General features: G+C 44.7%; 2 protein-coding genes across 2 annotated transcripts in view; both read right to left on the bottom strand.

Annotated features, from left to right (window-relative positions):
- Positions 1-2,930, bottom strand: part of LOC145396206 (uncharacterized) — a 10,075-nt gene extending 7,145 nt beyond the window's left edge. The window contains exon 1 of the mRNA XM_080269641.1: positions 1,772-2,930. Within this exon, the coding sequence (XP_080125767.1) occupies positions 1,772-2,930 (1,159 nt within the window). The remainder of the gene's footprint in view (positions 1-1,771) is intronic.
- LOC145396159 (uncharacterized) overlaps positions 1-27,500 on the bottom strand; it is a 105,902-nt gene that overhangs the window by 16,336 nt on the left and 62,066 nt on the right. The window lies entirely within an intron of this gene.

Genomic DNA, 27,500 nt, shown 5'->3' with positions numbered 1-27,500 from the left:
CAGCGTATTTCGAAGTCTCTCTCTCTCTCTCTCTCTCTCTCTCTCTCTCTCTCTCATTGTCTGTCTGTCTGTCTCTCTCGCTGTCTCTCTGTCTGTCTGTCTGTCTGTCTGCCTCTCCCTCTGTCTGTCTGTCTGTCTGTCTGCCTCTCCCTCTGTCTGTCTGTCTGTCTGTCTGTCTGCCTCTCCCTCTGTCTGTCTGTCTGTCTGTCTGTCTGTCTCTCTCTCTCTCTCTCTCTCTCTCTCTCTCTCTCTCTTTCTCCCTCTGTCTGTCTGTCTGTCTGTCTGTCTGTCTGTCTGTCTCTCTCTCTCCCCCTCTGTCTGTCTGTCTGTCTGTCTGTCTGTCTGTCTGTCTGTCTCTCCTTTACATTATTCAGCGTTACCAGTGCCTTACCTGCATCATATACTCAATTCTTACACCCACTGCCACACCCACGCCCACACCAGCAGACATAACCGTTCCCACAACACGTTAGATACCGCAAGAGCGTCCAGAGCAGCGCTATTTTTGGACAAGCCTGTAAATATTTCACTTATTCGGATGCATCTGCTGTTTCTCATTTCCGTTCAACTGCCGACTCATTTTATATCCGAATTTATGATTAGGTGGCAAATTCCGGATGGATTTCTCTCTCTCTCTCTCTCTCTCTCTCTCTCTCTCTCTCTCTCTCTCTCTCACATATACACTCTGCATAAAAAGTGTGACTCGTATGTATGCAAATGAGTGTGTGTGTGTGTGTGTGTGTGTGTGTGTGTGTGTCCATAACTACTACCACTACTACACCTACCACAACTTCTAGCACAACCACTGCAATTACTACCATCCGTACCACTACAAAAAATAACGATAATAACAACTCTCACTAGCTACTGCTACTACTACTACAACAGCAACAACAACAACAACAACTACTACTACTACTGCTACTACTACTATTACTACTACTACAACAACAGCAACAACAACAACTACTACTACTACTACTACAACAACAGCAACAACAACAACTACTACTACTACTACAACAACAACTACTACTACAACAACAACAGCAACAACAACTACTACTACTACAACAACAACTACTACTCCTACTACCACTACCACCACCACCACCACCACCACCACTACTACTACTACTACTACTACTGCTATTACTACTACTGCTACTACTACTATTACTACTACTGTTACTACTACTACTACTGCTACTACTACTATTACTGCTACTACTACTACTACTACTACTACTACTACTACTACTACTAGTACTACTACTACTACTACTACTACTACTACTACTACTACTATTACTACTACTACTACTACTACACCCATCATCGCCACTCATCAAGACAGCGACCATCAAAACTACCACCAACACTACTACCACTGCAACAACTACAGCCACAACTACCATCATTATTACCACTACTCCATGTGTCCCAGTCACATCACCACTACCACAACTAGGCCTACCACCACTACCACTAAGACCTTTCCACCTATTTACCACCACAACTACCACCACACCACCACACAACCACAGTATCGTATTTAATCGTATAAAAAATTGTACACGTATGTCTTGCCTGTATGAATATGTTTTTTGGCTGTAATTATGCTGAGAGAGAGAGAGAGAGAGAGAGAGAGAGAGAGAGAGAGAGAGAGAGAGAGAGAGAGAGAGAGAGAGAGAGAGAGAGAGAGTTAAAGTTTCAAGTTAAAAAAGTCAGTAAGAGGCAGACAAATCCCTGATAAAACTGCAGGACTCACCCATCTCATCAATGAGTGGCGCCATCTTGAGCGTGGCGCCCACCAGTATGACGGACATCAGCAGCAGTATCAGCCCCGTGGCCATGATGGACCAGCGCACTTTACGCGGCATTTCGTCCTCCTCTTTCCTGCGCCGAACCCTCTCCCGCGCCTTCTTCAGCGCCTCGGTCTCCCCCGCGGCGTGGTCTCTGCTGCGCCGGGTCTTGTGGCGGCTGCGTGGTGCGGCGGAGGCCTTGAGCGCCCGTAAACCGCGGTGCAGCTCCCGTACGTCAGCAGCTTCCAGATCCACAGCGCTGAGGTTGATGAGGGAGCATGATGTGGTGGAGAGCAGCGGCGCGCCCACCGTGGCTGGTATGGCGTTGACGGTGTAGTCGTAGGCGTACAGGTCCTGCTGGTAGGGGTAGTGCGGCAGGCCCGGCGTGCTGGGTACTGTGCGGTGGGCGGTGTCGGGTGGGAAGGCGTGTGGCAGGTCTGGCGTGGCCCCGCCCAGACTGGGTGGGCGGCCACTGTTGCAGGACTGTGGGCGGGAGAAGTCTGTGGTGGACACGTCGTCGTAGGTCTCCACGGTGGACTGACGCATCAGGTACAGACTCTGGATGTCAGACGCGCTGCGGATGGATGACTGCCGCGTCAGCCGTAGCGAGGATGAGGACTCTGTGGTGGGCTGCCGCTGCAGGCTGCGGATCAGCCGCCTGGTGGAGTCAGCACTCTCCTCCGTGTCCTGGCGCCGCAGGGGCTCCCGTGAGGTGCGCTTGGAGTAGCCATAACCGGAGTCTGAGGAGTCTGTGGTCCACTGGCGCCGCAGCTCTCTGCTCTTGGGGCGCCGCTGCAGTTCCACATCACAGGACTCCGACGTGCGCTGACGCCGTAGCTTAACCTGTCGCTGCGGCCGAGACACGTCACTGTTGCTGCTGAGGGACTCCTGGTGGCGCAGGTATCGCCCCTCACGGCCCACGCGGGGCCGGCCGCCCCCCACCAGGTCTGCGCCCCACACCTGCGCAGTCTGTGCCATGTATCGGAAGCAGGCGTCCGGTGCCACGGTGGGGGTGGGGGCGGGGGAGGCCAGCAGCTCGTCATCGGTGCTGGTGGCCTTGTCCTCGTGACCCACCCCTGACCCGCCCCACCCTGACCCACCGCCAACATGCCCACTCTGACCCATCCTGCAATAATGCCACGTTCAGTACTGCCATGCCCTGCCAAGCCGTGCCCTGCCCTATCTTACAAAACTTTACCCTGCTCTGCCCTGCCCTGCCCTGCCCTACCTTTCCCTTATATACACTCTACCTGCCCTGACCCTCCCGTACCCTGCTTTATTTTGCCCTGCTGTCATTCTATCCTGACCCCTAACTCTGCCCTCACCCTTACCAGCCCTCCCTCACCCTTACCAGCCCTCCCTCACCCTTACCAGCCCTCCCTCATCCTTACCAGCCCTCCCTCACCCTTACCAGCCCTCCCTCACCCTTACCACCCCTCCCTCACCCTTACCAGCCCACCCTCACCCTTACCAGCCCACCCTCACCCTTACCAGCCCTCCCTCACCCTTACCAGCCCTCCCTCACCCTTACCAGCCCACCCTCACCCTTACCAGCCCTTCCTCACCCTTACACTCCACTCCTCCCCCACCCTTACCACCCCACTTTCATCCTTACCACCCCACCCTCACCCTTACCACCCCTCCCTCACCCTTACCACCCCACCCTCACCCTTACCACCCCTTCAGTCTTTGTAATTGGCTTTGAATATTCCGTAACACTTGTTCACTGGCGCTTTATTTTGTATCTTCCTTTATATTACTGTTGGAAACTGCTTCGATATTAAGAAGAAATGAACAGCGCACAGGAATACGTTAAGGTGTAATACGTTAAGGTGTAATACGCTAAGGTGTAATACGCAAAGGTGTAATACGTTAAGGTGTAATACGCAGACTAAGTCTCAGAGGAGGCGGTGTTGAGAAGCTCCAGTACTGCCTAGAATATGCCTTCCATCAGCAATCAGATGTAGAAAAAATTGTGCTATTTACCTGTCACTTAAAAAAAAAGACCTTAACATGTTTCTGTAACCGATTTAGCCTGTTGTGATACCGACTTTGATATTTTCTTCCTTTTATCTTTAGAGAGAGGGGTTAGATAGAGGCCCGTATCCGTAACACCTTCTCCTGAGCGATTTATTTTTCCACGTACCCATTAATATTCTCCCTTTTGCCTCTCATATCTTTTTAATGACATATATTGCATGAATAATACAACGATATAGGAACCGAACATATCCAAGAATAAATCGGTAAGGAAAAGGTGTTAGGGTGCTTCCCAGCCACACAAGCAGACTGACTAGAGACCTAATATGGTGATATAAAGGAGCTATATTTATCGTAGTGGGGCATTCATACTTTAATAATAATAATGATAATAATAATAATAATAATAATAATAATAATAATAATAGAAGTAGTAGTAGTAGTAGTAGTAGTAGTAGTAGTGGTAGTAGTAGTAGTAGTAGTAATATGGTACAGGTAATGATAATAACAACAACAATAATAATAATAATAATAATAATAATAATAATAATAATAATAATAATAATAATAACAAAAGTAGTAGTCGTAGTAGCAGTAGTAGTAGTAGTAGTAGTACTAGTGGTGGTGGTGGTGGCGTTGGTATGCTAGTAGTTGTGGTAATGATAATAGTAATAGTAGTAGTAATAGTGATAGCAGTAAAGATGATAATGCTGATGGTAGTAGTAGTAGTAGTAGTAGTAGAAGTAGTAGTAGTAGCAGTCCCAGGTTCATGTGAAACGTGAACCCCGTGGACAGCAGGCTGAAGTTATCCTCCTCCTGCAGTCCACCATCGTCCTTTTGAGGGATAGGTAGTTGAGGGACGTGTCTATAACCAGGCAGTGGAGCCGCCTGGTTATATCAGTGCCACCACATGAAGGCACCAGTGGAAATAGTAATGTATATATACGAATCTAGTTTGTGTTGCCTTTCGTGTGTTATTTTCCTCGGGTAAGGAAGTGCCCTAACACCTCTTCCCAAGCGATTTATTTCACTTATTACACCTTGCCATCCTATACTGTGTCGCTTCAATCATTCTGACCTCACCATACTCTACATAAAAAACGTATAATTCCCAACACCTCTTCCTTAGCGATTTATTTGCTTACTACACTTTGCCATCCTATTCTGTGTCACTTAAATCCATCTAACATCGCCATACTCTACATAAATAACGTACAAAACGATATCCCTAACACCTCTACCTTAGCGACTTATTTTGCTTATTACACCTGGCCATCCAATTCTGTGTCACGTCAATCCTAACCTTGCCATACTCTGCATAAATAACGTCTATCTATCTATTGCCAGACGCCTCAATCCCGTTTGGGTGGCCACAAACAAATCGCCTCCAAGTCGCCCTGTCCCCCGTAAAAAGCGATATTAACCAGCCGTATCCAAAAATAAATCACTAAGGAAGAGGTGTTAGGTCTCAGTACCATATCCTCATCCCTCTCAGTTTATGTTCCTCCTTTCACATCTACTTGGCCTAAAATTGCTCTCATCAGTTCCAGTCGTCAATTTCAGTAATGAAATAACTCCCCCACAAATGGTTCTAGTCACGAAGAAGTGCTATGGGAAGAATGTAGAGCCGAAGCATTGTCTTATTCTGCCACTGAGCTACATGACCAAGGACTCCGTAAGGCCGAAAATCTGGGCCAAGTTAAGGTGAAAGGAGTATTTTATTTATTTAAGAGTGAGTCATACGCCTGAGGGTGCTGATGCCGTCACCATTACCCCTCTCATGAACAGGACAACTCTTGCATTCAGAATCGTAACGGCGGACGAAGAGGGAGTTCCAAGAGGATGAGAGTGGTGGACTGGCCTTGGGTTCCTTCTTCCTTGTATATGAGAAAAAAATATGTATGTGTTCATGCCCACGTACAGTCAGCCCCAGAAATTATCGTACACCCATCCTCACGTATCCTTCTGAAACATGGACGAAGAATTATGATGTATGGAGCCCTTGAGTTTATAAGTGCTGTGTGTGTGTGTGTGTGTGTGTGTGTGTGTGTGTGTGTGTGTGTGTGTGTGTGTGTAATTCACCGGGTCGGTCAGGATCACTTGATGGTCGTGATCGTCAGCTTTTACCCTCCTGTGTGTGTGTGTGTGTGTGTGTGTGTGTGTGTGTGTGTGTGTGTTTAAGGCGCTAGGTTAATAATCATGTGCGTCTACAAAACTCACTCATTTTCACCCCCATCGTACCCCGGGGTTACGGTACCACACTCTTTTGTTTGATTGTACCTCACCTGCAACATCAATATCACCTTTGATGTGTGTTTTGGACGGTAAAGTGGAGCGATCCCTGTTTGAAAAAAAATATATATTGTAAAACTGTGGACGGTAAAATTGCTGGTTTAAATTGTAACTCTCTGCCATATTATTTTTGTTATGTAAGGAAAAAAGAACCAAAGGCCAGGACCCAGAACTTAATTTTCGTTTTTATGTGTCCGATTCTGGGTATAGAGGTGATAGTCCTTACCCCGAGGCCCGGCAATTCTCCCATGTGTCATATACCTTTACATGTCACCACTTTGGCGCTCATACCCACCGTTTGTCATGCTGTAACTATCATTCAGGTCTGATTTGATGGTACTGGTGGGGGTATGTGGATTATAAATACACACACACACACACACACACACACACACACACACACACACACACACACACACACACACACACACACACACACATGTTCTGTCCCCTATCTCCCATCTCTTACACACACACACACACACACACACACACACACACACACACACACACACACACACACACACACACACACACACACACACACACACACACACACACACACACACACACACACACACACACACACACACACACACACACACACACACACACACATTCTCTCCCCTGTCTCCCATCTCTCTCTCTCTCTGTCTCTCTTTCTCTCTCTCTCTCTCTCTCTCTCTCTCTCTCTCACACACACACACACACACACACACACACACACACACACGTTCCTTCCCCCCTCTCTCTCTCTCTCTCTCAATTCACATCTAGCAGCCTCTTCCCAACTCCAATCTGGAATCGAAACCGGGTCTTTCTGAACGACAGACAGCTCAACCAACCACTCGACCACCAACACATTGTTATATAAGGCCATTGAAGGGCACTAAAAGGCAGGGGAAGGCAGGGCAGGGTTAGGGTAGGTTGCGTAGGGTTGAACTGGGTTAGGGCGGTTGGGGTGGGTTAGCAGAGTTTATGCTGGTTAACTCTAAGACTGATGAGGATTAGATAAAGTAGGATTAGGTGAGGTTAGGCTAAGTTAGGACTGTTAGATGGGATTAGGTCTCATCGCCGCACTGTTGCATCTTTATCTCTTTTCTATCGCCACTTCAATGGTCACTGCTCCTCTGAACTGTCTGCTTGCATCCCTTCATCACTGCGGCGGGCGCGTAGCACCCGTCTAGCAACAAACTCTCATCCCTTTTCTGTCCAACTCTCTAATGCAAAGGTTAACCGTTACTCCCAGTCCTTCATGTATGCAACAGGTCAACTCTGGAACTGTCTCCCTCTGGCTGTATTTCCTACTTCCTATGACCTCCAGTCTTTCAAACGCAGTGTGTCCAGGCATCTCGAAATGAACGGATCTTGAATTTGGCTCTCTTTTATATTGCTTTCGTTTTTGTCTTGGAAGGAACGATTTGCGGGCTCCTGGCCTTTGGTTCCTTCTTCCTTGAATAAAAAAAAAGTGAGGTCAGGTCACGTGGAGGTAGATTAAGGTCAGTAGGGTTAGGTTTAATTACGAAAAAAAAAGAGAAAAAAATAGATATTGAATTTAGCATCCATTAGAGATTCCGTAACACTGATTTCTTTGCGATTTATTCAGTGCCCCTCACCTCATTATCCCCTTGTGTTATTGAGGTGAACTTTGTAGTATTAAAAGGCATAACAAACTTGCAATGAGAATATTTTAAGGGATCATATGCAAAATAAATCGCTTAGGAGAATATCTTAAGGCGCGCCATATTCCCTTAAAATTCAGCTTACTATCTTGTCTCATTTGCAGAGCTTGGAGACATTTACAGGAGAGAGAGAGAGAGAGAGAGAGAGAGAGAGAGAGAGAGAGAGAGAGAGAGAGAGGCACACTTCTTTTATCTATCTCTGCTTATCATTCTATCTATCCGTCTGTCTATCTGTCTACCTGTCTGTCTGTCTGTCTGTCCATATATCTATCCGTCCATCTGTCTGTCTGTCTGTCTATCTATCTATCTATCTCAGAGCCCAGTCAGATTATCTACTTCTGCTATCTAACTAATGAACATCAACCACATCACCACTCGGATGAATTAACCCATCTTTGCACCTACCAGCAAGCGATTTATTTCAAGTTTACCCTCTCCCATTACCGACATGTATATTATTTTACAGCATCTTGCCTTATTGTACACAATTTTCTCAATGTAGTGGAGGTTGTGCGTTGTGTGGATGGCTCAGTGTGCTGGTGTGGGCGCGGGAGTTAGGGAATGAATAAATTTTGCAGGGTGTACTGTCCTCGCAAGATATGAAAAATTGTGCTCAGGGTAAGAGAAGCGCTATTTGTGGACTGTCTTATGTTTAAGAGATCTCCATTGTCTTTTTACACACAGTCTGCTCAAATATTTCATGCCCGTTACCGAGACGCAAGTGGTTTTTTTATGGGGTGCTGGAGTGAGATGGGTGTGTTGCTCTCTCTCTCTCTCTCTCTCTCTCAGCATGGATCAATATTAATATATTAATAATACTTCTGACTTTCCATCATCTGGGCGGAGTCTGCGCTTGAGAGAGAGAAAGAGAGAGAGAGAGAGAGAGAGAGAGAGAGAGAGAGAGAGAGAGAGAGAGAGAGAGAGAGAGAGAGAGAGAGAGAGAGAGAGAGAGAGAGAGAGAGAGAGAGAGAGAGAGAGAGAGAGAGAGAGAGAGAGAGAGAGAGAGAGAGAGAGAGAGAGAAGGAGGCAGTGGTTAAAGAAGATATAGTCATATAGTCTAGTGGCTCTCAAACGTATTCTCACCACACACCTGCCTCACCCTACCACACCCTGCCTCACCCTACCTCACCCTGCCTCACCTTACCACACCCTGTCTCACCCTACATCTCCCTTCCTTACCCTACCTCACATTACCTCACCCTACCTCACTCGCCCTGCTTCATCCTGCCTCACCCTACCTCACCCTACCTCACCCTGCTCACCCTACATCTCCCTTCCTCACCCTGCCTCACCTTACCACACCCTGCCTCACCCTGCCTCACCCTACCTCACCCTGCCTCACCCTGCCTCACCCTGCCTCACACTACCTCACCCTGCCTCACTCTGCCTCACACTACCTCACCCTGCCTCACCCTGCCTCACCCTGCTTTTACCTGTGATTCCTCTCAGTGACCGTAATTAAGAAAAGTGAGAGAGAGAGAGAGAGAGAGAGAGAGAGAGAGAGAGAGAGAGAGAGAGAGAGAGAGAGAGATGAGCAGGGAATCGTATTAGTAACGCGTTCTGTAATATTCATTCTCTCTCTCTCTCTTTCTCTCTCTCTCTTTATCTATCTATCTATCTATCTGTCTGTCTCAATCTGTCCATCTCTATCCGTCTATCTATCCATTTATCTATCTATCTATCTATCAGTCTATCATATCTATCTGCCTATCAATCTATCTATCTATCTATCTATCTATCTATCTGAGGCTGGAGGGGACGCTGCCTAACGTCATTACCGAAGAGGGTAAGAATTAGCAAACTTACCCATGCCTGTGTCGGAAGTTAGAGAGAAGAGAGAGAGAGAGAGAGAGAGAGAGAGAGAGAGAGAGAGAGAGAGAGAGAGAGAGAGAGAGAGAGAGAGAGGAGGAAAAGTGGGTGCGAGGCGGGAGGGAGAAATTGACAAACGACAGAGCGCCAGGTACAGAAAGAGAGCTAGAGCCAGGTGAGAGAGAGAGAGAGAGAGAGAGAGAGAGAGAGAGAGAGAGAGACAGAGAGACAGAGAGAGAGAGTCTTGGGAATATTTTTACAGAACTTCTCTTGTTCATCCAAGGCGTACGTGTGTGTGTGTGTGTGTGTGTGTGTGTGTGTGTGTGTGTGTGTGTGATTACGAGCGAGCGAGCGCAGCGAGCGAAGCGATTTTTACGTTCAGCTGAGAAATAAGCGGCCCGACTCAGCCCGACACGACTCCGCCCGACCGCGTTGATCTTCAGAGGCTAGTGACCTTTGTACTATGTGGGACAGAGAAGAGAATATTTCAGTGGGTAGTAGATACATTAAATACGCTGTTTTTATCGATATATTTACTCCTGAGGCCAAAGAAACCCCTTGAATCCCAGCTAGCCAAGGCCGTGTACAGAGGGCTTCAACTGACATGCTACACTGTGTAATCAACTAATAAAAGAGTTCCTGTTGAAACACTGTATTCTGGCCTGAATTCTAACAGTTAAATATCGGATATTACGCTCATAATTTTACATGACCGTTTTGTCTGTGTTTAGGGGGTGAAATCAGCAAGGGTAATCGCCTCATGTCTGGGTTTTATTAGTCGATCAACAGCCAAACGCTTACCGACGCGGTTCGTTGACACGGCAAGTCGGGAGCAGAGAACTGAACATTGCGCGTGTGATAAATGCAACGGCGCCTCGCTATATGCACGTCCAGAGATAAAACGTGAGGAAGTAAATATTTTAGCTCAATTATTCTTCTGTTACTGTACAACGACCTCACCAAAAATGTTGAAAGTTTACACCATGATGAAATTGTGATGATAGGCGCATGTACAAATGCTCGCTCGCTCGTCACGCGCTCACCAAACCCACTTTACTGGTGATAGAGCGATGCAGAGGTAACGTATTGTGAGGTATGGTAAGGAGGGTGAGGCAGGGCGATGTGGAATGAGGAAGGGTGAGGCAGGGTGACGCAAGGTGAGAAGGGTGAGGTAGGGTGAGGCAGGGTGAGGTGGAGTGAGGAAGGGTGAGGTAGGATGAGGAAGGGTGAGGTAGGGTGAGGGAAGGTGAGGTAGTTTGAGGTAGGGTAAAGTAGGGTCACGAGGCAGGGTGAGGTAGAGTGAGGCAGGGTGAGGGATATTAAAGAGGAACAGTTTATATTCATTCCACCCACTCGCTATCTCACATATTCTCTCTCTCTCTCTCACTCTTTCTCAACCCCTGCGGCTCCTGTGACTGATTTTTAACGGCATAAATCGCTGAGTAAAAGTTCTATTTATCACTATTGCCAGACGCCTTAATCCCGTAAGGGGTGGCCACAGACAAATCGCCTCCATGTCTCCCTGTCCTCCGCCATTTTACTGCCCTACTCCCAGCTCACATCGCCCTCTAAAACCCTAGGATATCACAGCTGGGAAAACTAACGTAGGATATGCATAGTGAGAAAAATCTATATTCTAGGTGAGAGAGTTCTTAACAAATCTTACATAGCGATTTATTTTCCTGTGTTTTTCAGTGATTTGTTTTGTAGTTGACGCTCTCTCTTGTAAGTTAAAAAAGGAAATTGAAATGTATACGGTAGTTTAATCTATCCATCTATCTGTCTATCTATCTATCAATCTATCTAAACACAAAAGACTATTCATAGAGGCAGCTCCCACCCTCTCCACTGGTCAGAGCCGAACGTTTGACTTTCAGCTTAGTTGCCAAAGGAAGCCTGGTGGTGTGGTGGGTCCAGGCTCTTAGGGGGATTATAGACCAGGGTGCTACTCAGGGATGCAGGACTGGTCACACGAGTTAAACAAATGGATGGAGGGATGGTCGATAGCCTATACTCCTTTCACCTCAACTTGGCCCAGATTTTCGTCCTTTTGCAGCTTATTTCACGTAGCTCAGTAGCAGAAAAAGACAATACTACGGCTCTACATCCTTCCCATAGCACTTCTTCGTGACTAGCATCTTGTCCTTTTGCAGCTTATTTCACGTAGCTCAGTAGCAGAAAAAGACAATGCTACGGCTCTACATCCTTCCCATAGCACTTCTTCGTGACTAGCATCTTGTCCTTTTGCAGCATATTTCACGTAGCTCAGTGGCAGAAAAAGACAATACTACGGCTCTACATCCTTCCCGTGGCACTTCTTCGTGACTAGCATCTTGTCCTTTTGCAGCTTATTTCACGTAGCTCAGTGGCAGAAAAACACAATACTACGGCTCTACATCCTTCCCATAGCACTTCTTCGTGACTAGCATCATATTCCAGTGTTAATGCTACTGCTCTACATCCTTTCCATAGCACTTCTTCGTGACTAGGACCATATTCTAGCGTTAATCTATAGCTATCACTCAGGATTCATCAGAGAGAGAGAGAGAGAGAGAGAGAGAGAGAGAGAGAGAGAGAGAGAGAGAGAGAGAGAGAGAAGGTAAGGAAGGGAGGGAGCAGGGAGAAGGAAAAGATGGAGGTACTGAGAGAGAGAGAGAGAGAGAGAGAGAGAGAGAGAGAGAGAGAGAGAGAGAGAGAGAGAGAGAGAGAGAGAGAGAGAGAGAGAGAGGGATCAGGTAGTGTGGGTGAGCAGGTGAGGCGGAGAAGAAAAGTGTGATATAATTAAAGATAGAGAGTGAGAGAGAGCAGGTGAAAGAGGGGCCTGAAAATCAATGGCTCTTCTGCACGTGATTGAGAGAGAGAGAGAGAGAGAGAGAGAGAGAGAGAGAGAGAGAGAGAGAGAGAGAGAGAGAGAGAGAGAGAGAGAGAGAGAGAGAGAGAGAGAGAGAGAGAGAGAGTTCTAACCTCCTCAGGACATAACCCTTGACCAAGAGCATGTCAATCGTGGTCATTTTTCGCCTCTCTCTCTCTCTCTCCACCAAACCTTCATATCCTTCACACTGTTCATATTCTCTGTCTGTCTGTCTGTCTGTCTGTCTCTCTCTCTCTTTCTCTCCACCAAACTTTCGCACTGTTCATAGTATTCTCTCTCTCTCTCTCTCTCTCTCTCTCGTGCTGTAAATCGGCAAACAAAAGCAGTTAAGTATCGGCATCGCTATCGGAAGGGAAAAAATCACCCGAGGACCTCTTTCTCCATTACACACACACACACACACACACACACACACACACACACACAACATTATATCACCGTAGTCAGTATGAAGCTCGCCAGAATTATCTAGAAAGCGGGCTTCTGCCAGGGAGCTTTGGCGAATAAGTAGCTACGTGAGAATTAGGCAGCGGACACACACACTGGCGGTATGTCTAAAGCTTATTATTATTATTATTATTATTATTATTATTGGTACTAGAACTTTGAGAAGAGGTTCAGTTTAATTCCATTTCTTATATTAATCTTCAGTAAAACGTATATAATGAAATAATATACACAATTCTCGATGCCTGTCTTTGAGGTCAAGGAATTTAGTGCTAAATTCTGGCGTTACTTGCATTTTTTTTTTTTTTAGCGATCGCAAAAAAATGCTGGTACTTAAAAACATATTATTTTAGTTAACATCAAAATATAACAATTCCTTTAGCTCTTTTCATTGGGTTTTTATTTCAAAGAAGTTATAAAATGTTAAGTGTACTTTACCTTTATATTTTAAAATGTTACTAAGACACATTAATGCTCACAGGTAAGCAGCGTCTTCACCACTGGACACATAATTTATTTGGAAACATACAGTATAAACCGTAACTTTAGTGCGTCCCCAAATATACACAACACTCGGTCATTAGACAGATAGTAAGCACATAACATTTATCCTCTAAATCTAAGCCAGATCTTGGTAATTAACGATATATGAAATGTATAATGAATGTAAGCTTCTGGTCTTCATCTAGATAATAAAACACAGCATTTGTCCTGGAAACTACCGTATGTAAAGTCTTGGCTAGCCGGTCATTAGCCGTGAAATGATACAACATTTATTGTTAAATGTACGTAAGTTTTCGATCATTAGCCAATTCAGCCAGACCAGCCTAGAGTTAGTGCATGGTGGGAATAATACGTCTGTTTTAATACCAGAGATTGAGCTTAACTCACTAGTGGTCAAGGACTGTTCCTCATATATATCATGATTAAAACCGCTTTTCATGAGATAAAACATGAATGGCTAAGTCCAGTGTAAGCCAACAACATATGTTTGTAGGATAGTGTACTAGATTGGCTCACACGACACGCCACAAATGTCATGCTTTTCTAGACTTTAAGAACAGTCTTCATTTAAGTATTTCTTATTTATTTTGATAAGTTTAGCACTGAAGATTTTGTGGTTGAAGTGAGCAACCACAGTGTCTTCCGATATGATAAATGTTCGTTGTGAGATGACGCTGGAATTTAGGGCCTCGGTTACGCACACAAACACACGATCTCCCATACATACACATCATTAGGTGATGTTCATGCTTCGATTTATCCTCTTTCCTTTGTGTATACGGGTACCGGTATTATCTATCTGTCTGTCTATACAGTATATATAATTCTATACACCGCACACACGCGTACCAAATTGCAAACCTTGTGCGTATAGCTTAGTAATGAAGAAACACAGGCGAGATCTATTGTATATGTAACACTTTTCCATCGAGTCAAGGATTGTATCGCTGTATTAACTGAGCTTCAACGAAATTGCCTAATGTTGTTCATCGCCTCAGAGTTACTGTCCTCTTACTGTCCTCATCTACTGCCTTTCTTCTGTTTATAGGCAGTAAATCACTACTTTATATACATTTCAGTGAGAGGAGTGGCCCAATATTACGACTAAGAATAAACTAATAGGTGCGCTTATTTCAACAGCGTGTGTGCACTATTTACTTACATTAACCCACATGGCCACCACACGTACACACCACCAGTACGCAGAATATCACACACTCATCTCGCTGCTTTCAGCCTTCAATTCTTTTTTCCCTTCTCTCCTCCCCTACCCACGCACTTACTATCACGCACCTTTAACGGGTTTAGCAAGTCTATTAAGCTGGAAAACACTCTCAAGGTAACATTATTTTACAGAATTAGGCAAAACAGTGACCCAAATATTTAGTATAAGTTATTGTAATGTTTTTCCCGATATCAGAAGTAAATATCGGAATCGGTTCTGTATCGGAAAAAATGTATATATCGGCGATTGATCGGTCTGAATCGTATCGGTTACAGCACACACACACACACACACACACACACACACACACACACACACACACACACACACACACACACACTCTCTCTCTCTCTCTCGCTCCACCAAACCTTTGTATCCTACGCACTGTTCATATCCTCTTTCCCTCTCTCCCTTTCTCCCTCTCTCTCTCTCTCTCTCCCTTTCTCTCTCTCTCTCTCTCTCTCTCTCTCTCTCTCTAAAAGTCTGCAAATTGAAAAATGGCATAGTCTGAAGCACTCTTGTTCAGGGATCGTCTATCTATCAGTATCTATCTATTTATCTATCTGTCTACATCTATCTATAAACATATCGCCCCTGTCACCCTGTCCTCTGCTGTCACGCTGCCCTTCCTCCAACCCCCACCGCCTTCACTCATATACCTCTCTTCTCGTCAGTTAAGGAGGTTCCCTAACACCTCATCCTAAGCAATTTATTATCCTTAGTCTCCTTACTGCCCTCTTCTGTGTCATTTAAGTCATTCAAATACCACTACATTCAAAATACATTACAAATTATATTAACCTGCCACATCCAATAATAAATCGCTAAGGAAGAGGTGTTAGGGAAATTCAAATGCAGACGACGAACTCATCCCTCCACCTGACCCCTCGTCTCCCCCTGCCCCTCTCCACCTTACAGCGCTCTCCTTGTCAGTCTCTCACGCTTCATTCTACAGTGTATTAAGTCATTCAGTGTTATGATTTACTCTCAGTTGAATAAAATCGTCTGGCTCCCTAACACCTCTTCCTCAGCGACTTATTTTTGGATAAGGCTGGTTACTACCAATATCCGTGTTATTTAAGGTGAGCATAGCGGTGTGTGGATGATTTAATAGGAGAGAGAGAGAGAGAGAGAGAGAGAGAGAGAGAGAGAGAGAGAGAGAGAGAGAGAGAGAGAGAGAGAGAGAGAGAGAGAGAGAGAGAGAGAGAGAGAGAGAGAGAGAATGAAACTGCCCTAGGCGGAGCGCTTGTTGGATGGATTCCCTCTTGCCTCCCTCTTCCTCCTCTTGCTCCCTCTTCCCCCTTTTGCTCCCCTTCCTCCTCTTCCTCCCCTTCCTGCCCTTTCCCTCTCTTGTCTGCGTAGTTTTAAGCGATTTATTTTGCGCATTATATCTGAACATTTTTTTGTGGTACCGTAAGTCGTTTTAATATCGATAGCTTCTGGTCAGTAACGAGGAGGAGCTTAAGGTGTACGGTACAAAATAAGTCGCTAAGGAAGAGGTGTAAAGAAAGATTTTATCGCGTTTTTGAAAATGCCCTTCTTACTGTAGGGGTTTTATCACTATTTATTATTATTATTTTTATTATTATTATTATTATTATTATTATTATTGTTGTTGTTGTGATAAATATTATTATTATTATTTTTCTTTGCACTTTTTATAGATCTTGATGATATTATACAGGAAAGTACCCTAGGGTAACCCAAGTACTTGTGCCAAATATAAATGACCTTGACCTACATTTGAAGGTCATATACTCATTTTTGGCTCAAACATTGCATATTTGAAACTGATATATCTCAGAAACTAATTGAGGTGCAGCTGTTTGGTTGAAAATGCTGTGATAAAAAAGTTGCTTCGAATCTTGGCTGACTATTTTGCCATTTATCCTAGTGGAAAGTACCGAATTCAAATCTGCTCATTGTTATATTTGTAACACGTTGTAGAGAAAACCACAAAAGCTGTAAGGCTGTAACTTTACAGGAATATAGCTGTGGTACCTCTTATTACCTGAAGGGAATCTGGTTACAGTTAAGCATACAGTTAGCCAGTTATTGAGAGAAGAGTAAAATATACCCATGCCTCATTTAGATCTTCCACACCTTTGTCTCAGATGCTGTTGATATTACACAAGAAGCTGCCGTAGGTTAGTCTAAGTACATGTCCCAGTTAGGAATTACCTTGAACTCATTTTAAAGGTAACTACAAAAAACTGCAGGTATCTACAGTATGTTCTGTTGATATCAGGTGCTTCGGCCGTGAACACAAAAGGAACATTTGCATCACATTTGCATCACTACAGTCAGTATCATAAATGTGAGTAGTTATGGCGAAGCTTCCTTATCGTGGCCACAAAATAAGAAAAAAGGTAACTAGTTTTTGTTTTAATTATTATTGTTATTATTATTATTATTATTATTATTATTATTATCATCATCATCGTTCATTCTAGCTATAAAATATTCTCTCTCTCTCTTTCTCTCTCTCTCTCTCTCTTGAAGCCTTACCTACCTCAACCCTTCATTAATTTTTCCATTCACTCCTCTCTCTCTCTCTCTCTCTCTCTCTCTCTCTCTCTCTCTCTCTCTCTCTCTCCTCTCTGTCTACCCATGTATCTTTGTTTGTCTAACTACACAAACAAACAAACACACATACAAACACAATCACATCCATTTATACTCTTCCAACTCACCCACCCGCTTCACTCACTCACTTACTCACTTTCACTCACTCTCTCACTTTCACTCACTCACTCACTCACTTTCACTCACTCACTCTCTCACTTTCACTCACTCACTCACTCACTTTCACTCACTCACTCACTCACTTTCACTCACTCACTTACTCACTTTCACTCACTCACTCTCTCACTTTCACTCACTCACTCACTCACTTTCACTCAGCCACTCACTCGCTTACAGTCTATCTTTCACTCACTCACTCACATCCTTACGTCCTTACATACAGTCATTACCAACTGGCTCGCCTCTCTCTCTCTCTCTCTCTCTCTCTCTCTCACTGAGGCACTCGCTCACTTTTTCATTTTCTCACTTTCTCACTGTCTCCTGCCCCTTGCATGACCTCTGACCTTTCCGAGCGTTGGATATGACCTTTGTGCCGCCCCCCCTCACACACACACACACACACACACACACACACACACACACACACACACACACACACACACACACACACACACACATACACATACACACACACACACACACACACACACACACACACACACGCACACACACACACACGTTCACATACAGTATTCATGGATCTTTTCCTTCCACGTCACCTCCTTATAAGATGTGGATAGATAGAAAGATAGATTGAGAGATTGATAGATAGATAAATGGACAAGTAGAGAATAGATAGATAGATGGATAGATGGATAGAGGAATAGACAGATAGATGGACAGATAGATAGATAGATAGATAGATGGATAGATAGATATATGGAAAAATAGATAGATATATAGAAAGATAGATAGACAGATAGACAGATGGGTAGATAGATATGTAGATGAATAGAAAGATAGATAGACAGACAGACGGACAGATAGATAGATAGATAGATAGATAGATAGATACCCTCCTCTTCAAGCACACTGTCTCTTGCTATTTACTTTAACAATAGGCTTCCTTTCTCCACATCTTTCTCGAATCTCAATATTGATGCTTCCTTTCATTCATCAATTTCCTGCCAACCCCATCCACCCATCAATGTCCTGTCAACCCCATCCACCCATTAAAATCCTGCCAACCACATCCACCAATCAATGTCCTGCCAACCCCATCCACCCATCAATGTCCTGCCAACCCCATCCACCCATCAATGTCCTGCCAACCCCATCCACCCATCAATGTCCTGCCAACCCCATCCACCCATCGATGTCCTGCCAACCCCATCCACCCATCCATTTCCTGCCAACCCCATCCACTCATCCATTTCCTGCCAACCCCATCCACTCATCCATTTCCTGCCAACCCCATCCACCCATCCATTTCCTGCCAACCCCATCCACTCATCCATTTCCTGCCAACCCCATCCACCCATTAAAATCCTGCCAACCCCATCCATCCATCCATTTCCTGCCAACCCCATCCACTCATCAATGTCTTGCCAACCCCATCCACCCATTAAGTTCTTACCCATTACCCCATCCACCCATTAAGTTCTTACCCATTACCCCATAATCTCCATTTTCATCGTCTTTCTCTGAGGGCCGTGGGTGAAGGAAGCTCCCTAACGCCTCTTCCTAATCGATTTATTTTGCTTATTACACCTTGCCCATTGTCTGTTATTCTCGTCTGTGAAGGAAGCTCCCTAACACCTCTTCCTAATCGATTTATTTTGCTTATTACACCTTGCCCATTGTCTGTTATTCTCGTCTGTGAAGGATGCTCCCTAACACCCTTTCCTAAGCGATTTATTTTGCTTATTAGATCTTGCCCATTGTCTGTTATTCTCGTTGGTAAAGGACGCTCCCTAACACCCTTTCCTAAGCGATTTATTTTGCTTATTAGACCTTGCCCATTGTCTGTTATTCTCGTCGGTAAAGGACGCTCCCTAACACCCTTTCCTAAGCGATTTATTTTGCTTATTAGACCTTGCCCATTGTCTGTTATTCTCGTCGGTGAAGGAAGCTCCCTAACACCTTTTCTTAAGCGATTTATTTTGCTTATTACACCTTGCCCCCTCTTCTTCTTTTTTTTTTTATTTCTCTAATATCATCTGAGTCTACATGAATAAAGTGCAAAACGATATTAGCCAAACGTATCCGAAAAATAAATCACTAAGGAAAAGGTGTTAGGGTGAACCGACTGAAATACGAACCCAGGTCTCTCTCTCTCTCTCTCTCTCTCTCTCTCTCTCTCTCTCTCTCTCTCTCCAGCACATAACATTTTGTCACTTTTGCCAAGGAATTTATTTTAGTCACTCTATCTGTCTATCTATCTATCTATCTATCTATCTAACTATCTATCTACCTGCCTCCCTACCTACTTACCTACCTACCTACCTACCCACCAACCAACCTACCTACCTACCAACCAACCAAACAACCAACCAACCAATCATTCTACCTACCTACCTACCTCCCTGCCAGCAAAGACACCAGCTATTTTAAGTGACAGAATTCAAAGCATTTTCATTGCCCCTCTCAGCGTCACACCAACTCGCCGCCCCCCAAAAAGCACCCCCGCTAATACCACTACACCAGCCTGGTATATCGCGGTTTAAGTCTGGTATTACATGGTGTAGTGGTGTGGATGGATTTTTTGTGGAATAACGCGACGCCTTCACGTGGTGGCACTGATATGACTGGGCGGTGGAGCTGCCTGGTTATACACACGTCCCTCAACTCCCTCCCTATCCCCAGAAAGGACGATGGTGGACTGCAGGAGGAGGGCAACTTCAGCCTGCAGTCCACTGGGTGCACATCCTGTTGAGACGGGTTGCTACTACTACTGCTACTACTACTACTATTACTACTACTACTACCACTACTACTACTACTACTACTACTACTTTCAATTCTCCTCCTCCTCCTCCTCCTCAAACTTGGCTTGTAATTGCCTTCTCTCTATGAATGAAGGTGTCCTGATATGGTGCTAGTCACGAAGAAGTGCTCTGGAAGGATGCCCTGTAGAGCCTCAGCATCGTCCTTTTCTGCCTCTGAGCTAAGGGAAATAAGCCACAAGAGAACGTAACTCAGCGCACTTCTTCGTGACTAGCATCATACAGTAGAGACGGCAGTTTTAGGCTAAGTTTAAGTTCAATAATTATACTGCTCTACATCCTTTCCTTACCTAGTGTTAGTAAGGCCACATAAATCATCTAAAGTAATACTGAAACTTTATCTAGCATTAGTAAGGCCACATTTAGACTACGCAGTACAATTTTGGTGTCCTTACTATAGAATGGATATTAACTCGTTAGAAAATGTACAGAGAAGAATGACAAAAATGATACATGACGTCCGGAACCTGTCATATGAAGACAGACTGAAAAGACTAAGTCTGCATTCGCTAGAGAGGCGTAGAGTAAGGGGAGACTTAATTGAGGTGTTTAAGTGGATGAATGGTATAAATAAGGGAGATATCAGCAATGTACTTAAAGTGAGCATACAGGATAGAACTAGAAATAATGGTTTCAAACTAGAAAAATTCCTCATCAGAGAAATTACCAATATGCCGGGAATCGAACCCGGGACTCTCACCTGAGAGTCCCGGGTTCGATTCCCGGCATATTGGTAATTTCTCTGATGATTTTTCCTGTGAAAAAAAAATACAGGTTCTCTTTAGAAAAATTCCTTTTCAGAAAGGAAATCGGTAGAAATTGGTTTGGTAATAGAGTAGTAGACGAATGGAATAAGCTGCCTAGTAAAGTAGTTGCTGCCTCTTCCATTGAGAGTTTCAAGCATAGGCTAGATAAGCATATGACAAATAAGGGGTGGATATAGAAAAAAGAAAATCTCATAATCAATACTAATTCATAATTTTTCCTTTTCAGGTTACCCTGTGATAGTCTCTATTCTCCTTTCACACTTTCCTGTAAAATGTCCACGCCAGTTTTTCTATACTGCGTGGTGTTCTTTCTGACTTTTTCCTGCCGGCTTCGGCTGGAGGGTTTGGAGGGCGGGGGAGAGCCTTCTTCTTTGCTATCCTTATCTCATTCTAGTAGTTCAGTTACTCTTCTAGGAGCTGCCTAGCATGGGCCAACCGGCCTACTGCAGTTATCCTCTCTTCTTATGTTCTTAGCACTTCTTCGTGACTAGCATCTTATTCTAGAGTACTGGAAAGGATTATAGTGCGTGGGAGGACTGCTGGCCTCAGGGAAAGGAGCGAGTAGTCTATTTTCAGAGCCAGATATATAGACAAAAGAATCCATACACCTACATACACCTATACCCTTTTGCTCTCTCTCTCTCTCTCTCTCTCTCTCTCAGCAGTCTCTTCCTCGGTCTCTTCTTCCTCCTTTCTCCTTGTCCTCTCCCCTTCCCCTCACTCTTTCTCTCCTCCTCTCACCACCTCATCCTCGGTCTGCCGCTCCCAGCCAACCATGTGCCGTATGCGAGATAAAAAAAAAAATACATCCTGTGGTTTCATCACTTATTCTTTTATTTATTGTACCAGTCCTCCACCTCGTTCTCGGCCTTCATCTCCCCCTCCCCCATAGTCCTTGCTTTCCCACACACACCTATATATCTGTATTGGATGTCTGTGTGGCTAGAGATGGAGCAGATTCGTGTTCTTGGTGGCGAAGTGTTTTGAGATGGAGTGTGTCCTTACCTCCCCTTTAGTCTGCCTTCTTACCCTCACCCCGCCCGCTAGATTATTCACGTAGCAACCCAGCCCAGCCCAGCCCAGCCCAGCCCAGCCCAAACCAAACCCAACCCAACCCAACCCAGCCATATTCCTTTTACTCAGTCTGTCGTAATCACAGTCAGTTCAGACCAATCCAGTCCTGTCTAATCCACTGTATCCGTACCAGATCTAATTTAGCCACACCATGCATACACCTAAGCACTTCTAACTTAATCTTACCTGGTGTGTGTGTGTGTGTTTGTGTGTGTGTGTGTGTGTGTGTGTGTGTGTGTGTGTGTGTGTGTGTGTGTGTGTGTGTGTGTGTGTTGGCGCTGTATAGCTCTGAAACACACACACACACACACAAAACGAACATCTTTACATTACAAACAAAGCCATATCAAAGGCCTTCCTCATCCTGCAGAAAAAACAAGAAAAATTTGTGTTTCTTAAGACGAACTGCGAATATGCCTCCTCTTCCTCCTCTTCCTTCTCCTCCTCCTCCTCCTCCTCCTCCTCCTCTTCCTTCTTCTCCTCCTCCTCCTCCTCCTTCTCCTCCTCCTCCTCTTCCTCCTCCTCCTCCTCCATAAGAAAAAATCGAACAGCGTCGTATACTACACACACATCCTCAAAAATATCCATTATTTTTTTTCTTTTCACTATCTATCCATCTGTCAATTTATCTATCTGTCTTTCTCAGTGTCCGTCTCTCTCGCTTTCTGTCTATATCTGCCTGTCTATCTGTACCTACCTATATACCAACCTACCTACCTCTTGGTCTCGCTGCCTACCTACCTACCTACTTGCCTATCTACCTACCTACCCACCAACCTACCTATCGATCTACCTGCTTACCTGCATACCTGCCTGCCACCCTCCAGAGAGCTGCCTACCTCCAGCCTTTCTGCCTGCCTGCCTGCCTACCTGCTTGCGTGTGTGGTGTTGCTGGGGTAACAGAGAGTCAGGTGGGCGTTACGCACACACACACACACACACACACACACACACACATCCCCCTCTTTTCTCTTTGTTTTTCAGTCTGTCTGTGTATGTCTGTCTGGCTGTCTGTCTCTAGTTTGTTTCTCTTTTACACACACACACACACACACACACACACACACACACACACACACACACACACACACACACACACACACACACACACACACACACACACACACACACACACACACACCTGCCTTGCCATGGTTCAGTCCTCTTTAAATGCATACACTTTACCCCGCCCCTGTCCTGCCCTGCCCTGCCCTGCCCTGCCCTGCCCTGCCCTACCCTACCCTACCCTACCCTAACCTACCCAACCCTACCCTACCCTACCCTACCCTACCCTACCCTACCCTACACAACCCAACCCAACTCATCCCAACCCTACCCTATCCAACTCTACCCTACCCTACCTACCCTACCCTACCCTACCCTACCCTACATTCATCCCCTCCTATCTCCCCTTATGCTTCTCACTCGCCCATCTCCCCATGTCAGTTGCTTCCTCTCCATTTCCATCCCATGTCCACCCCTTTCCTTTTCCTTTCTATTTTCTCCTTTAATATTGCATGTGACCAAATTTGAGATGTTGAGAGAAAGTCGTGTCTGTCTATCTGTCTGTCTGTATGTCTATCTGTCGATCTGTCTGTCTTTCTTTTAGTTTCTTTCCTTTCTTGGCTAATTATTATTTACCTGTCTATCTGTCTGTCTGTCTCTGTCTGTCTGTCTGTCTGTCTGTCTCTCTCTCTCTCTCTCTTTCAGCCTATTTACCCGGTCTGTGTGTACTTATCCCCCCCCCCTCTCCTGGGAACCCTCCTTCTTTCACTGTAAAGAGAGAGAGAGAGAGAGAGAGAGAGAGAGAGAGAGAGCTACCAATCTTCTCTTCATTAACGTGTATCTTTAATCTCCCATAATTAATTTTGATGGGGTAGTGAATGTTATTAAAGTCAAACGAGAGAGAGAGAGAGAGAGAGAGAGAGAGAGAGAGAGAGAGAGAGAGAGAGAGAGACGATAATGTGATTGAGTGGTTGGTGCTCTCTCTCTCTTTCATTCTCTCTCTCTCTCTCTCTCTCTCTCTCTCTCCTCCTCCTCCTCCTCCTCCTCCTCCTCCTCTTCCAATACGGTTACAAGACTGACTTTCACACCAAAATTAGGGAGTTGTGATAAACGGGAAGGAACCCAAATGGTGTAATGTGATGAGTGGCGTTCCCCAGGGCTCAGGACTTGGACCGATACTTTTCATTCTCTATATAAACAACATGGATGAGGGTCTAGACTGTAAAATATCCAGATTTGCTGACGATACCAAAGCAACTAATTAATTTGAACGTTACAGTGGCAGCAGTTACAAAATGACTTTAATACATTGGCAAGCTGGGCAGAAAAATGGCAAATGAAATTCAACATAGAAAAATGCAGAGTATATATATATATTGGAAATAACACCGTCCTTGCAGATTACAAAATGAACAATATCCAGTTATCAAGTATATACAGCGAAGAAGATCTTGGTGTGATACTGTAATATCAAATAACCTAGAGCCAAGTAAGCAGTGCACCGAGGCGGTTAATATTGTAAACAAGCTGGTGGGTTTTATTGGAAGAATTTTCGAGTTTAAATCGGAAAAAGTCATACTTGCCTTGTACAACTCGCTACTGCGCCACCATCTTGAGTATTGTGTGCAGTTCTGGTCTCCGTACTACAGAAAGGACATTGAAAAATTAGAGAAAATTCAGCGAACAATTACACACTCTGTACCACGACCGAGAACCAAACGAAATGAGGAATTCCTTGAAGAACTTAAATCGTTTAGCCTAACGAAATGCAGGTGAAGACGTGAACTTATTGAAATTTTCAAATCATGACGGGATATGACAAATTAGACGCGAATAAATATTTTGAAATAGACCGGTCGAGTCACACCAGGAGTAATGGCTGCAAAATTATAAGAAAGCGTTTCCAGTCCCATGAAGCAAAATACTTCTTCAACAGAGTCGTAAATATCTGGAACAGATTACCCTCAGATACCGTGAACAGTATCTCAGTTAAGACATTTAAAAACAAAATAGACAAGTACTTGCACGAGAATCCTCAGCTGACTGTTTTTGTCCGAATAACATACTCTTACCAGCTACACGTAAGTTCATTCCCATTCTGTCTACAAGACACCCCGTGAACTTAATATGCCCGTACATGGCGTCGCGTCATTATAAATTTATTAATTTATTAAATGCAAATAAAATTATATAAGCACAGACTAGGATCAACACAGATAGCCCTGAGTTAGCGGTCACTACTCATACGTTCGACCTGTGATGGGCTGTGGATCACTGAGGGTCCCTGTTAGTTAAGTGACCACCATCGGGATTTTTTTTAATGTACCAGGGGTCACTGCTTCAGGAGGTGACTTGTGTACTTGTCCCGCATGGGATGGTACGTTGTCTCAGTGGATTGAACGGAGCTGGGGCCTGATTGACTGCTGCCTACGTTAAAAGCGTCAAGCAAGGCTGGCGCACAACCCCTGTTCATTTTCCACGCGGTGTCTACAGATGCCCCGTTAACTCAACGTACCCGTATATAATGTCATGCCTTAGTTATTTATTTGATTACACAATTTATTTTATTACCTTCTCTTTCAGATAATTCAAGCTGGTAGTTTATAGATAAAGTATTACAGAATGTAACTTTTCCTTTCAGTCTTTCCTATGAAATTTCCATGTCACTTTCTCCATGCTTGATGGTGGTCTTTCTCACTTTTTCCTGCCAGTTTTAACTGGAGTGTTTGGAGGCTGAAGGAGCCTTCTTGCTTTACTATCCTTATCCTTCAGCATGTAGAGTTAGATCTTGTAGTCATACGGTAGTCTACTCTGTAACAAACAGCCTTGAAATGACCATAAGGTCTGTTGCTGTTTGCTTTTCTTTGTATTCCTTTGTATTCCTCCTCCTCCTCTACCTCGTCCTCCTCGTCTTTCTCGTCCTCCTCGTCCTCCTCGTCCTCTTGTTTTGTACAGAAGTAGGAATCGATTATGGTGCCCTTTAAAGTCAAACGAGAGAGAGAGAGAGAGAGAGAGAGAGAGAGAGAGAGAGAGAGAGAGAGAGAGAGAGAGAGAGAGACAGACAGACAGACAGACAGACAGAGAGAGGATGAACTTATCTCTCCTTCTCTCTCTCTCTTCCTTTCAGCCTTACTCTCTCCCTTCCCCCACCTCTCTCTCTCTCTCTCTCTCTCTCTCTCTCTCTCTCTTCCTTTCAGCCTTACTCTCTCCCTTCCCCCACCTCTCTCTCTCTCTCTTTTTCACTCTTGCTCTCTTCCTTCCCCTGTCTCTCTCTCTCTCTCTCTCTCTCTCTCTCTCTCTTTTTCACTCTTGCTCTCTTCCTTCCACGACCTCTCTCTCTCTCTCTCTCTCTCTCTCTCTCTCTCTCTCTCTCTCTCTCTCTGTCTTACGCACACATGATTTTCGGCGAGCATGTGTGTGCGTACCGGGTTTTGTGTGTGTGTGTGTGTGTGTGTGTGTGTGTGTGTGTGTGTGTGTGTGTGTGTGTGTGATCTTAGGGCTATGTGTCTGTATTTGATTAGACGTGTGTGTGTGTGTGTGTGTGTGTGTGTGTGTGTGTGTGTGTGTGTGTGTGTGATGTATGTGCGTGTGAAAGCGCGTACATGACAGTGAGTGGGAGACACTCATCAATATGTCAAGCTCTCTTTATTTTTACCTCTCTCTCTCTCTCTCTCTCTCTCTCTCTCTCACACACACACACAGGTGTCTTTCACCCTCTTGCCAAACATCTCTCATCATTGTTAGAGAGAGAGAGAGAGAGAGAGAGAGAGAGAGAGAGAGATACACCTCTTCCTAAGCGATTTATTTTGCTTACTACACCACGCTATCCACTTCTGCATAAATAACGTTCAAGAGAATAATAATCACTCAAATTCAAAAATAAATCGCTACGGAAAAGGTGTCAGGGACTTCATCTATCAACCTAACCTAACCTATTATTAACCAGTAAAGAAAAAAATATAATTGACTCCCTTACTTGCAGTCGGGGTTCTAAAATGACCACCCTGCCTTGGAACTGAACCCTGGATGAACCACTACCAAGCCCAGTCCTCAGTCACAAAATCTAGGACAAGGATAGTAGGCCATGGTTGGACGTCCCATCCCCGGGGTCTCTCGTGAGGTGTGTTTGAGTGTGTGTGTGTGTGTGTGTGTGTGTGTGTGTGTGTGTGTGTGTGTGTGTGTGTGTGTGTGTGTGTATCCCTAAGGCAATGTATGACAACGTTTTTACTCGTACATGTGTGTGTGTGTGTGTGTGTGTGTGTGTGTGTGTGTGTGTGTGTGTGTGTGTGTGTGTGTGTGTGTGTTTGTAAGTCTGCGAGTATTATTAACAAACAAAAAAACAATCTCCCTTAACACATACCTCAAGTGATCTAGCCAAACCTCACCTTATCTAGCATGACCTTCAGTGACCTCAGCTAACCTATCTTAACCTCGTCTAACCCTGTCTGACCTAATTTAACCTGCAGTGACCTGATCTATGGTGACCTAGCTTGACCTGGAGTGATCT

This window comes from Coenobita brevimanus, chromosome 35, assembly GCF_032717465.1.
Source record: "Coenobita brevimanus isolate Jiangsu-jjx chromosome 35, ASM3271746v2, whole genome shotgun sequence".
Classification (NCBI taxonomy): domain Eukaryota; kingdom Metazoa; phylum Arthropoda; class Malacostraca; order Decapoda; family Coenobitidae; genus Coenobita; species Coenobita brevimanus.
Note: the sequence above shows the minus strand (reverse complement) of the source record. Positions and strands in the feature narration are given on the sequence as shown.